Source organism: Anabrus simplex, chromosome 6 (assembly GCF_040414725.1).
Source record: "Anabrus simplex isolate iqAnaSimp1 chromosome 6, ASM4041472v1, whole genome shotgun sequence".
In the NCBI taxonomy this organism is placed as follows: Eukaryota; Metazoa; Arthropoda; class Insecta; order Orthoptera; family Tettigoniidae; genus Anabrus; species Anabrus simplex.
In genome coordinates this window covers 332,634,787-332,649,503 of record NC_090270.1, presented here as the reverse complement: position 1 = coordinate 332,649,503, position 14,717 = coordinate 332,634,787, and the positions used below count along the sequence as shown (strand labels likewise).

Below are 14,717 nucleotides of genomic sequence, written 5' to 3'. Positions count from 1 at the left end.
AGACAGCTCACATCAATACTGGAGACCACGTTACCGACGAGATCAACTTATATTCTGAAGCTATTTATCAAACTGCCCTTGATGAAATTGATAAAGGAATCAAGATCAACATAAAGTGAATATATACCATCTGTTGTGCACTTGACACCATGATGCTGATTATTGTAATTTTAAGGGGCCTAACATCTAGCTAATCAGGCCCACAAGACAATTTACAAAATCTTCCATTTCCTTTTACCAGGTTCAACAACGTAAGCAAAGAGCACTAAATAAGAATGATCTTCTGTGAGGAGAAAATGCCAGAAGAATCACTTTCATCTTAAAAAATTTCTTTAACAAAGTGAAAAAAAAAAGAAGAATAGAGATGGCTGCAAATGCATCACTAATGGATATAAATCCCGACTTTAATCTGCCCAGCTGCATTGTGCTTGATGTAGGAGTGCCATGGACGTCTTGCTGTAAATGTTCCATTAACATGTACAAGTTATACAGTATATCCAGGCAAGCAATTTTCATTCATGTATTCTGACATCAATACGTGTTTGTCAAAGGACACAGAATAGCTCACAAGTAATTTGAAAGAAAAAATTGAATTGTTGGTGTCAAAAAGAAATATAAATGTACTGATGAATATGAACATTTCTTATGCTGTCAGGATGAAATTAAATACTATGTTTTTCATACAAATTGTTCCACATTATTGCCACTGAGAATTTTATAATCGTTGTAACAATTTTGTCTTGAAGATTTCTCCCCAGTCTGTACGATTGCCGTCATTCGACAAAATTTCTGGGTATGGTCCCTCTAGCACCCAGAAGCAGTCCTCTTACTCTTATGTTCCTGACGCTGTAGGTTCTCTGGAAGTGGGGTATTGTTGGTGTATATATATCCAGTTTTTCTTTATCTACGTCATCTGGCTGGAAAACAGAGTCTTCAAACATTATTGTAGGGTCAATGATTTCTGCTTTGTTTTGTCTCCGATTGATGGCAATTATATCAATATGGCGCACAGTGGGCCAGGAATCATACCTAGCTGGACAAAAGTCATTTTGGGAAGTTAATTGAAACAATATTTTACCCTATGCATTTTGTTTACCACTGTCTGAACTACATTAGCCTGAGTTTGTTTTGAATTTCACTGTCATAAATCAAGATAAAATAAACACTGAAGTTGTGATGCATCAGCACTTCCGATAGCGCGCCTCTTGATGCGTTAGTTGACAAGGAACTCTCTTTGTGATAACACAGTGAAGAAGAAACGCATTAGTGTAACCTTAGTATTAGGTTGTCACAATGGGTAAATACTTACATATTTAATGTCTAAATAACTATCAGAATTATATTAGTTACACAGAGTCAATTGTGACCAATGAGAAAGTAATGATCACTGTCAAATTCATTAAATTCCCGTAGGCTTATAAAGAAAACTTGTAAGAATTCAGCCTTATTCAAGACCACAACATATAGCCTATAGTGTGTTCTTCAATTTCCATCCTTAAAATGTTGTGCATATTTGTGCTGTTTTGATAAATATAATATTGTTTACAGAACTAACTCCGCAGGAGCAGCGGTGTGTTGTGAAAAGCTGGAAACTCTTTGAGGAGGTATTGTGTATTAAGGCTTCTACTGAAGCATTATATAATTTTATAGTGCACAAATATAACCTTGATAACTCTTCTAAGGACATTTTAAGGACTATTAAAAATCTAAGTGCTTTTAAGTATAATTTTGGTATAAAATGAGAGCAGTGTGGTAGAAAGAAAGATCGTTTTCTTATCAAATGCAGTGCATGGCTAGATGGAGAAGTACAATTATTTAATAAAGACGAAAAAGTTGCAATGGCGAAACCTGATCCTTCAAGAATGGGGAAAACAAGGAAACTTTTTACTGAAAGTGGAGAAAAAACAAAACGCAGACATATCCAGCATTTAGTAGAAGAGAAATCTCATGAAGAACTTGTATTGGCTGTGAAGGTATCACTTAGGTCCACTGGTAAAAGGGATGCTGCAGGGATTCTTAAGGATATTGTGGAATCATCGCCGCAAAGGGCTACGAGGTGTGAGAGAGCTTTCAAATCACCATCAGTGCCTCCCATGCATTATAGTGCAGAAGAAGCTTCAAGGCTTTTGATAGATAAGTAATACGTTTTCAAAGAGACGGTATGTCAACATACGAGTTGGGGCAAAAGCAAGAAACAGTGACATTTATCCAACCTATAATGTTGTGAGAGAAACAAAACTGATGTGCTACCCTCCAAAGGCAGCTCTCAAGATGACAGACATCTCTGCTGAAGTAACATTGCAGGCTCTTGTAGATCACATAATTCATCGACTTGGAAGTGTGCAAATTGATGTTATTTGTATTAAAGAAAAAGATATGGTAAAAGCAGTGTTCAAGTGGGGTTGTGACAGTAGTAGTAATCAAAGTGTTTACAAACAAAAATTCCAGTCGGAAAATAGAGTTAAGTGACTCAGATATATTTGTTATTTCTTTCGTGCCTTTGCAGTTACACTGCGTTTCAAATGGGGGTAAAAGTAATAGGGTTCTATGGCAAAATCTTCGTCCTTTCTCTCCAACATTTTGTCGTCCAATCAAGATCCTGTAGGAAAAGGAGACATCAAACATGTGTAAGAGAGAAGTTTGTTGTATTGAGGAACAAATACAATCTTTGGTTCCCACTAGTTGTTGTTGAAGACGTGAATTTTAATGTAATAACTGACTTTGCCCTGACTATGGTTGATGGTAAAGTCTGGCATTGTTTGAGTGAATGTTATGTATGTGGAGCTACACCTAAAACCATGAACGATATTCAGTTAAGATCAAAAAGAGATAATGTCAGCCATACATTAGATTTTTTGAAGGCCTTCTGCGTGTTGCCTACCGACTTGATGTAAAGGCATGGCAAATTATAAAACCCGAAGACAAGGTCAAAGTTGTTATGAGGAAGAAGCAGATAGTAGCACGATTTCAGTCTGAAATGGGTCTAATCGTTGATCAGCCTAGATGTGGAGGAGTAGGAAATTCCAATGACGGGAATACTGTTCGAAGATTCTTTCGTGACCCAGTCAAATCAGCTAGAATTACCGGAATCAGTGAAGAAATAATCAAGAGATTTGCTGTGATTCTGCATGCCATATCAACTGGACTTCTGTTGATGTTGATAAATTTGATAACTTTACTGCAGACATGACACATCTGTATCTTGAGTTACATCCATGGTAATCCCTTCCATCCACTGTGCACAAGATCCTTATACATGGAGGAAGTATAATTGAATCGGCCATCCTGCCAATAGATATGCTAAGTGAAGAAGAGCAGGAGGCAAGACATAAGCACATTGCACGATATAGGGAGGGTCATGCAAGAAAATCGTCTCGAGAATACAATATTCAAGATGTGTTTAACAGGCTTTTGCTAGTTCTGACCCGGTGATAACAAATGCTTCTCCTTTCTTGCATAAGAAGAATGCGCCTTTGCCATTTGAAGTGCGGCAGCTGCTACGGGAAGCGACAATTTTCAGTGGAACTCAAGCCTTGCGTGCTGAGGACGAAGAGGATGAGGATGACGACAATGAGAGTGCCGATGACAACGACTGAGGGTGATTTCTAGGAGCAGTGAGTAAAGACGAAGACATATTGTGTTACTATACTCTCAAACCAAGAATCAAAGGAGTATTCATAATATATAATACTGTATAATTATATAGTATAGGCCTAGTATATATAATAGTGCCAGTACATGTCAACAATAAAGTGTCAAAGATAAAGCATTCCAGATAAAAACAACTTTTGTCCAGCTAGATATGATTCCTGGCCCACTGTGCGGCGGTTACTTCCACCTTCTGCCACACAGTGGACTTCTTCACGAACCTCACGGCTGTTAGGTATGTGAATTAGTAGCAGAAGAATTTCCTTAACCACACTCGCGATTAGATTGTCTGCTTTTATTAATAATTTGTTGGGAATTTTCTCTATAGGTACTGATTGAAAAGGATATATTAAAGTGGGATCTATGAACTGATTTATAAGAGTTAATTTTTGTTGTGGTTGCAGCAAATGGGAGCCAGCAAACTTGCCTAATTACTTCTTAGATGTTCTAAAATTTGGTTTTCATTGAATATCAGCGTCTTATTGAAGGACGCACCCAGATACAGTATTTAACTTCATCATAGCCGCTGATACTTGTGATATTGCCACATATTGTTGGAATTGTATTACAGATTAATTTTCCATTTTGGATAATAATAGCTCTAGATTTCCTAGTATTGATTTCTATGCCTATCTCTTGCAGCATATTGATGGTGCTTGTGACCAAGATCAAAGCTGCTTCTTTATCATTTTCAACAATTCCTACATCATCAGCAAAACATAATGCACTTATTGGATATGTATCAGGGGTTAGTATGAAACCATAAGCTTCAGCAACTTTTTCTTCAGTGATGTCATTAAGTATGTGGTTTTTGCCCCAGTTAAATAAAAAGGGTGATATTGGATTTCCTTGCATCACTCCGCATTTGATATTTATTTCCTCAGTACGGCCTGTGTTTTATTCTCTGTAAGTAGTTTCATTAGTAGAAGTTTGAGGGACTGAGGCAACTGGGAATGCTCAATGGTCATGCCCACCGCTATCAAAGGCTTTACTGACATCTAAAAACACTATGCATGCAGAGGACTTGCGTGCTGCAGCTGTACGGAGAATAACATCGATGATATGTATGTTAACAAAAGTTCCAGGTGTCAGAACAAGTCCCATTTGACAATGGTTTAAGAAAATGTATTCCCTTATGATGCAATCTATGTTTTTGTTATAACCCTCCGGATGACAGAACAGATGGTGATAGGTCTCCAATTTGAAATATTCACCTCATCTCCTCCTTTGAATATAAGAACTGTTCTAGCAGTTTTAAGCACATCCGGAACAACTCCTTTATTTAACATCAGTCTAGCTATATGTGCTATCACATTCGCTGCAATTGGATGTCATTCTTCTTCTTCTTCTTCTTAGCCCAGTATTCCTTCATTCAAGCGCTATGGATATCTTTTCTTTCTTGAGTCCATTTCACTCCTATTCCTGTACACAGTGAATTAGCTGTTAGAATTGGATGTCATATTGTTTTAAGTACAACTTTATCTGGCCCGTGACTAGTGTCTATCAATATCTTTCTTATGACTGAAGAGACTAGGTCTGCAGGAATATCTATAACATTATCGACATTTTCATCACTAGTCGAGTCATACATTTCTCTCAAATGAGAATTAGCGGTCCCAAATTTACATTTAAATGTTCTTCGACAAGATCTATCCTTATTTTAATAGTACATATTTTTGTTCTGTATAAAATTTTCCTGATGGCCTTCCTTCATTGATAAAAGTACTGAAATTATGCGAGTTCATGATCAAATTTTTCCCTTAGTATTTTACAGTCATATTTGGAAGGTCTTTGTGGATTACTGCTAGTGTTATATTGGTGATTGTTATTTTTAAAAACTCTTGGTTTTGAACTTCAATATATTTATTTACTGGATTCTTTGGACCAGGTAAAAGATCTGTAGCATAGCTAAGAGCTCCACATATTTTGAGAAGTTTTCGTTGAAGTCTGAGTCAGTCAACTCTTGCTGAAATAGGTCTAGCCATTTCCTCATACATATTATTTTGTCTCCACATTCATCGGGTTCTTATAAATGGGGTGATAATAAAGATGAGTCAACATCTTCAAAGCCTACATTTGGGTCAGGTGCAGGAGTAAAAAGAGGTTGTATTCACAAGGGATTCATGATATTCTTCTGAATGGGCTTTGCTAATATGAATTTTAAGTCCTTTGTACTGTTTACCACAATACTGACAAGGAATTTTCTAGTCTTTATAACTGTCACAAGTAATATCAGTCATATTGACGGTCACATGTAAAGGATAACTCAGGATGAAATTAAAGATCTCGGAACTAATGACGTGTCAACAAGCGTTTGTGAGTAATGAGAGATTATGTGTTGCTTTATGGTTATTTGTCATTTATATATCAAATATTTCATTGCAAAGCTCATTGGAGTTGATATGAAATGAAGGAATACCTACAAAATGCATATATAATTTCTGTACTGATCATATGTTGATTTTTACTTCTGTTCTAGCTGCTATTGAAGAATAAGGAATATAAAATGTGCATAACTTCCGTCCTCTCTAAAGAACGAGAGAAATAAGGAAATGCCATTTGGTTCTTGTTTCAGTGACGGCGAAATCCTGACATTCACCTTCCCGCTGTACAGAGGGGGCAACGACTGCATATAAAAATAATATTTTATATGCAGGCGGCTAACGAATGAAGGGACCGATTATCTGCCGGTATAAAGAGATCCCCTATACCAACTGCCAACACTCTTTTTGAGAGTGGATGAGCGGGTATGGGTAAGGGCACTCTATTGTCCTGGGGACAAGAAATTGTTCCCAAAGGCAGAGGAACCAGTTTGGTCAATGGCATTAGGATGCAGAAGGCAACGGAAAACCACTGCATTAAAGATCCTGAAAGATATTCCAATAAGATCACATGGCATGGCAGCAACGTTAAGATCAGAGCTGGCCGTGTGGATCGTCTACCTCTGTTTTGGAGACGATGTCTTAAGAAGGTAACTTCTGTGCCGGTTAATTGTTCTGTTACATGTTATGAACCTCATTTTAGGTCCGTATTGAAAATTTTACAGTTCAACAATAATAAAGGTGTTTTAATTTGTTCCACCTATTCAATACTTATATTTTCACTTATAGTGGTTACATAAATAGATTCTTAGTTACATGGGACATGTTTCGCCCTCAATTAAGGGCATCTTCAGCCTAAACACAATCATCAACAATACAACTAAATTAAAAGTGGAAGTTAAAAGTTTAGTCAGTTATTAAAATTCGGAACATAAAAATGTGAAAAGTGATACAATATATAAAGATGCTAATGGAAAACTGTCTTATGATTAAACCATAATCTTGTCAGAGACTAAAACTTCTTCTATAAAAATTCTAATTAAAAACAGTTCATATAAAATATTAGTGGAAAACCAAAGTGGTAATAAAATTAAGCCAACGACATGAGGGCGTGAACACAAGCATAAACTTGATTGTCATGAATACAATCTTTCCAAGGCCGCTGATGAAATTCGTCAGCAAGTGAGACAGAAGCATATGTTGAAAAATTGTAAGTGGCCCTTAGCATCGGTAGGTAATAAAAATGGTTGAAACCTTGCCAGAAAATGTCAGTAGATGCAGAAATAATGTTTTCTGTAAGAGAAGGAAAAAAGAAATAAGAAACTGAACGTAAGGAGAGAATTCAGTTTACATAAAATTGAAACAGATGAGGATTTACATGTAAGTGGAAGTTATTTGTTATCTACTGTTGTGTTGGTTGCTGCCTGTCTGTTGGCTCTGAGTCTGGTGTTGTAACTGTGCTGCAGAGGCGGCAGTGAACTCGGAGGGGAAGGAATAGGGGAGTGCGGAAGGGAGGAGAGGATGGGTGGAGTCAATTGTGACGAGGCTGACAAAGGGGCGGAGTCAACCGTATTGGTGGAAGTAGGCCTGAAATCTGTAGGTATGGGAGGAGTATTAGAGTTTGAAGAATTAAATATATTAGGTATCCTAAATTTATTCGAACTAACTGACTTTAATCATTTCGGCATTAATTCATGTAGCATACTTTTATTGTCCGTGGTTTCATTAAGATTCTGTTGCTTATTGTACGTCTGATCTAAATAGATATATAAACTTTCTAATTCGTTCAACATTCTCCCTTTTTGTATGTTTCTAATTATCGCTAATTCTTTCTCTATGGATTCAAATCTGTGACCAGTCTCCCTCATATGCAAACTCATCGCTGAGTATTTCCTATGTTTTTCCGCGTTAACATGTTCCATGTATCTTGTCATAAAACTTCTCCCAGTCTGTCCAACATATGAAAAATTACACTGAGTACATTTGAGTCTGTATACTCCCGATCCCAAATAACTATTTTTATCATAATTAACTTTTTTATGATTAAAGAATATGGACTGGTTAGTATTAGTAGTTCTAAAAGCTATATTAAAATTATGTTTCTTGAATACGTTAGTAATCTGGTGTATAGCTGGATTATTAAAAGTGAATGTAGCATACTCAGCTTTTTTTGTCTTTTCTGGTATCAGATTTATAGATAACTTGTTCTTAATTTTATTGATTAATTTGTTAATCATTTCTATTTTGAAACCATTTTGTTTAGCGAGGTATCTAATATAATTTAATTCTTTCTTCAAATTCTTGGGAGATAGAGGGATTCTAAGTGCTCTATAAATCAGACTGTGAAAAGATGCTCGTTTATGTGAACTCGGGTGTAAAGAAGAATTGTTTATAGTTGTAGATGATTGTATCGGTTTTCTAAATATTTGGAAATCAAAAGTGTTAACCTTACGCGTAACTGTTATATCTAGAAAATTCAATGAGTTATCGACTTCGTCCTCTTTCGTGAATTTCAAATTAGGTTCGATTTCATTTAATTTATTTAAGATTTCTTGACTATTAGTGACATCTTTGTTTATGATTACAAATGTATCATCTACATATCTCAACCATAAATCAATTCCTTTAATTTTTGCTATTATTTCATTGTGTTCGATTGAATCCATAAATATGTCAGCAAGGATGCCCGATATTGGGTCACCCATTGCTAATCCATTCTGTTTGTATATGAATTGCAAATCATGCCAACTCCTTGGACATGGTATGATTTAGAAATCAGATGAAGTTTCAAGGTTATATTTTACAGAGTAGTGAGCAAGAATAGGACTGTTTCTGTGGTAAAGTATCATGTCTTATCGTGTGTCTAGCCCGAAGCTGTGTATAACTTAATTTCACTATTTTGGAGTTAGCATGTTTTAAAGTTCAGGTCCCCAATTGTAATCACATAGGCTGAATGGACCTCAAATCAGCCCTCAGGTCCAGGTAAAAATCCCTGACCCAGCCGGTAATCGAACCCGGGGCGAGTCAGGCATGCTACCCCTACACCGCGGGGCCGGCTGGATAAGTAATACAAAACTTAATTTTGTATGAACGTTTATTTTTGGATAGAATTAACAGTACCCATTATTTCAGTTCTTACTGGATAAAATGTGTGTCAAAATACAGGAAGGCATTTTTTCCAGTAAATAAGCAAGTATTAAAAAGAAAATGAGTATTAACTTTTTGTTTAAGGAATTGAATGCTAAGTACACTTGGTAGGATCTATTTCTTTAACAAGGCTAACCGTTTATGCAGTTTTTTTAAGAGCCTTAGAGATGTATTTTCTTCGACTTGCTTCACATTTTCTTTCACTAATAACCCCACTTAAGAGTTGCATTTGAGTGAGTAGCCTATAGCCAACAGTAAGAACCAAACTATGCAGGGAAAAAAATTTCATCAAAATCAGTCCATTGATTTTCAAGTTACAAATGCACAAACAGACAAACTACAAACAATATATTTTAAAATATATAGTACGTACAGTGAAAAATCTTTAATTCAAAGTTGGTTAATTTGAAATATGCATATTTCGAAGTAAATGCCATTCTCCAAATTCAAATATAGGCCTTCATGTGTTATTTTGATCGCTTAATTCGAAATACAGGTAATATGTAATTTGAAGTTCTCATCAGGCCCCTAAACCATGTAATTCAAAATCAGTACTGTAATCTGGTTGCTGCACAGCAGCTAACAAATAAAGTCATTGTAGACGACAACAATAATGTCTCATATCCCTCACTGACGCGTACGCGCCAGAATGGCAGGTTGGCCCTACTACAGTTTTTCAGGATTTAAAGCTTTTATTGCCGCTTCTTTGCTACTGTTTTTATTATCGCATTGTCAACGAGCCTTATTATTGTCATGAGGTACACGTACTGTACGGTCGCAGGGTTATTTTTGTTCAAGTTTATGATTAACTAGTGATGTAACCTTACATTATTAAGTATTCATGTGCTGAAAAGGTGGAACCATTACATAATTTTATTAATTATTAAAGTTTCATAGAGTCTATATTTGTTATAATGGCTGAAGAGAAGACGTATTCTGCAAAGACGATAGCGGAGAAACTGTGGATCATCAGGGAAGTCGACGAGAAAAATAATCTAAAAGTGAAATACAAGATGAAATTCTGCTTACAGATCATTAGTTACTGTTGGGTAGTGATCACAAACCATTAAGACTGATAAACCCTGGACTTTTTTATTATTACGTTAAGTCTCTGTACTGTACACCCAATTTTTGCTGCTTCCTTAAATTGTTGGATTCTAGACAGAAAAAAAAAAAGGGTTTTGATCTTCCACGGAAGACCTGGACAACTATCAACAGGATTCGTACTGGCCTTGGCAGATGTGGCGACTCCCTCCATAAATGGGGAATACTTAATTCGGCAGCGTGCAGTTGTGGTGCTGTGAAGCAAACAGTTCGGCACATTGTGGAGCAGTGTCCTCTCACTGCCTACCAGGGAAACCCAAGAGACTTTTTTCTGCTCTCACCCTTGTGTGTTGAATATGTAAATAATTTGAACCTGTAAATACTTCAAATTGTAAATATTATTTATTATTATTCTATCTATAATGTGATGTGTTAGCCATACGCTAAATAAATAAATAAATAAATAAATAAACAAGATATTAGAATCATTCTGTATTGATGGTTTTCACTTTACAAAGGAAATTTAATATGTCTATTCAATACATACACATTTCCATCATTAGATGGAGTAATAATTGTCAAACATGTTTCAACTCGTCTGAGCCATCTTCAGTGCATAAAGAGGGTTAAAGTTATTTACATAATATATGGTCAAAATGGTGTTAGAAACATAATGAAAGAAAGAATGAAAAACAAAAGAGACATGACGGAAATTAAAAAAACAATTCAATGTATAAAAATTTCCATCATTAGATGGAGTAATAATCAACTCGTTTGAGACATCTTCAATGAAAAAGTTAACATTTTTACATAATTGGAGCTAAAAAATGTGTTAAACCTAATGAAGAAAAGAATGAAAACAAATGAGATAAGACGGAAACAAACAATAAGTGATCATGGTGAGGTTGTGGACCTCTTAGTCTAAAAATTTGCAGTGTGTTATAATTAGAAAACAGGATGAAATCACTGTGTTGAAAAATTCAGAATGACAGTGATCATTCTGTAGTCACCATAATGAGTTAAAAAGCAACTGATAGGGTTAAACTCCATACCAACTGACAGCATAAGATTTTCAGATGCAAGCCATTTCGAAGTTCACAGTCAGCATGTTCTGTATGTGCATAAAGAAACCAATCTGTTTTTACTCCCACTGAGTACTTTTTGATGGTCGTAAAACTTGACAAGTTTGTGAACTTGTAGAAATATGAGACAATAACTTTGTATATTATCTAAATATATATTTTAATATAAGTTGTACAAAAATGTTGATGTATATTTTATATTAATTGCCAGTTTTTCATGAATTTCTTGCAGCTGATGATGGCGCCAAAGAAATGCCAAAACTAGTACTGCTAAATAAAGTTAATATGTTGTAATACATTCAGGCAACATTGTTTTGTATTGAATAGGTGGAACCTCTAAAAACTTTGTATGTATTTGTGAACCCTATGAGTGACATTTTCACACCAATCATAACAAGGACTGGCTGCAAATGAATTGCTACTACTAGCATCACTCATACCTCGGTCACTTTCATACTGTTAAAGTCAAGGATGAGATTGAGACAGGAAAATGAAAGTAAAAGATTTGTTCTAGCTCCTACAAGGAGACACAATGTACTGTAAACACCAGGTCTCGCCAACAAAGGCATAATATGTAGAAAAGAAAAAAAAAATTCGAATTGAAACTGCTCTTTTCACTTATTCTTACGCTGGGTTGATTCCAGTCTCTCATAACCAAACATAAACTCTCATAATAACTGTAATTAAAGAATAACTAAAAGTAGCAGCAAATAAAAATAAGGAGAATACTTATTCATGATAAACAAAACTCACCTTTGATAGTAGCTTGTGCTATCATTCTCTGCTGTCAGTTCATCATCAGAATATGGCTCGCGGTTACTATCTTCTTCACCTAAAATAGTAAAACTTACAGTTAGTGTTATGTCTCTACTTTAGGATTAGGAACATCTTTGTAATCTACATCAAATATCTGCATAATGAGATATGAGTAACTGTCTGTCTCTGCCTGTACTAGTGCGTCTACTTGTAAAGCTATGATCGGGAATAAAATGCTGTAGTCTGTATGTTAGACACTATTCTACATTCATCTAGAGCTGAAAGAGAAAACATGAACAAATCACTTCTTAGAAGGCTAGATGCTAAATTTTAACTCACTTCTCTTCTTAGTATTGTTCCCACTGTAGTGTGTCACATTCCAAACCCACAAACAAGTTTTAGTCACAGTTAAGCTTGTTGTAACCACAAAGATTCACACACGCGATGCTGTCAATTGTGTATACTGCTTTATTTACAAATTGTATACACATTAATAAACCACCACTTTGAACAAAACACTTCGAAGAAGAAGAAGAATAAGAAGAAGAATGCTACATTAGCACGCCAACCGATTACCAACAAAACAAAATTACAACATGAGTTCACACACTCGACTAACGACTTTCACTAACAAGTCTCGCTAACAATTCAACTCCAAAGACTGCCTCTTTATATACATTGAATGTCCAGGCTTCTAGAAGAGTATGACCCAACATGTTTTTCTCGAATATTCTAGAGTCTCCAATAACCTATGTACAAATGGATCGAATGTTCTGTAAAACTCTAGTGAAAGATACGTTGTTCTGGACTATTACCCTGTGTTGCACAACATTACACTGGACTTATACATCATATTTACAGGTAATATGAAATTATATACTAGTAATTACGTGTTCTTCCATTAAATAAAACATAATAATAATATACATACAGCATATGTGTCATGACATAACCTCACATGTTTGATACACAGGACACAACACACAAATAATAAATGATACAACTATGATTTATACATATACATACATACATTTATTGAACATAACAGGCGACTTCGCCCCTATACATGTTCACATGCAAAGTAAAATAAATAATAATAATAATAATAATAATAATAATAATAATAATAATAATAATAATAATAATAATAATAATAATAATAATAAGGATAATAATAATAATAAGAATAATATCTAGCAGTCATTAGCTGTAGCAGTCCCTCACTCAATGTTCAAACATATTCATCCAGTGTCCTTATTGTGCTCTGTACTTACGTCACATTATTGTTCCTGACCTACACCTAATCAATAAATCAAACAACAACACTCAGCATTTCAGCACTTGCATTCCAGCTAACTTTAAAACAAACAGACCATGCAATCCTGTATCATTACCCAACTCCACATAACTAAGTACTCTATCCCTATATTCCCTAATCCATCAGAATTTTATCATACTATCCCCTTCCCTTATATACATAACTATTCCTCCCCCCTATTCCCCTGCCTACCCTCTAACTCACTCTCCTTCATTTTACTCTCGCATGCCTTTTTTGTCGCACATAAATACCTGTTCAATTCCCCCCCTTTTTCCCATTGTTTAATAATCCATCTCAGGATTGCGTTCTCATCCCCTCTCCCCAATATTTCCCGATGCTCGGCACTCAATAATCCATGTCTTAACCCCCTCGTTACCTCACAGTCTCTTAGCAAGTGAAAATCATCATTCACATCTCCGCAAAGTACACATCTTGTCTTATCCCTCCCCTGTATCCACCCTGTATTCCTTTGCAAACCTAAATGCCACCACATCATCCCATACCGTTTTGACCTATCGACGTATCTAATATTCAACCCTGCTATCTCCTCTATTTTCGTCAAAACCGTCAGCGAATTTCTTAGTCTGCTTTCCCCCAATAATTTCTGCCTATGGATATCTCTAATTCTCCTTTCCAGTATATTCATCCCTCTCACTTCTGTCTTCGACCAAACCTCCCCCCACAGGTGTCCTAATCCTATCCTCTCCAAATATCCCTTTATTTTTTCTAACCATCCACCCTTATACATGCTCTTAAGTTGCTGTGCATACGCAGCCTGTAATACTCTCCCACCTTCCTGTCTTTTTAAATTCATTCAGTATCTAACTATTCTTTTCACACCCTCTGATTCCAAATCCTCCCCACACATTAATTCCGCCCCTACATTTGCTGTACACCTCGGTAAGCCCATTACTAACTTAGCAAAACTACTAACAATCCTTCTTAGTTCCTCTCTTTTCTCATCCAGCCCCCAAACTTCTGAGCCGTATAATACCCTCCCAACGATTACCGACCTGAACACAAGTCTCAGTGTTTTATAACTGATCCCCGGGTACTTGACTAGCAAATTTCTGACTGAGGCTAAGGCTGCCAATCCTCTATATTTCACCCTTTTGATCTGGTCACTCCAAGTTCCTTTATCATTAAAAATAATTCCTAGATATTCCAACTTCCTTACTTGTTCCAATCTTTCTCCCTGAATTACCCAATTACCTTCTATCTTTCTTCTTTTGTCCACCTGTACTACTAATATTTTAGACTTATTTCCATTAATTCTCAATCCCCATTTCCTCGCAAATAGCGTCACTGACTTTAAGGCCCTATTCATCGCCCCTGAGGTTAGCGTCATCAATAACACATCATCCGCAAATATCAGTCCTGGTACTTCAAAACCATTAATTA

General features: G+C 35.8%; 1 protein-coding gene across 3 annotated transcripts in view; it reads right to left on the bottom strand.

Moving 5' to 3' along the window:
• The window catches only part of LOC136875787 (leucine-rich repeat protein lrrA), a 129,157-nt gene that overhangs the window by 27,538 nt on the left and 86,902 nt on the right, over window positions 1–14,717 (bottom strand). For all 3 annotated transcript variants that reach the window (XM_067149383.2, XM_067149386.2, XM_067149385.2), the window contains one exon: window positions 11,996–12,074. In XM_067149383.2, coding sequence (XP_067005484.2) covers window positions 11,996–12,074 — 79 coding nt within the window. The remainder of the gene's footprint in view (window positions 1–11,995; window positions 12,075–14,717) is intronic.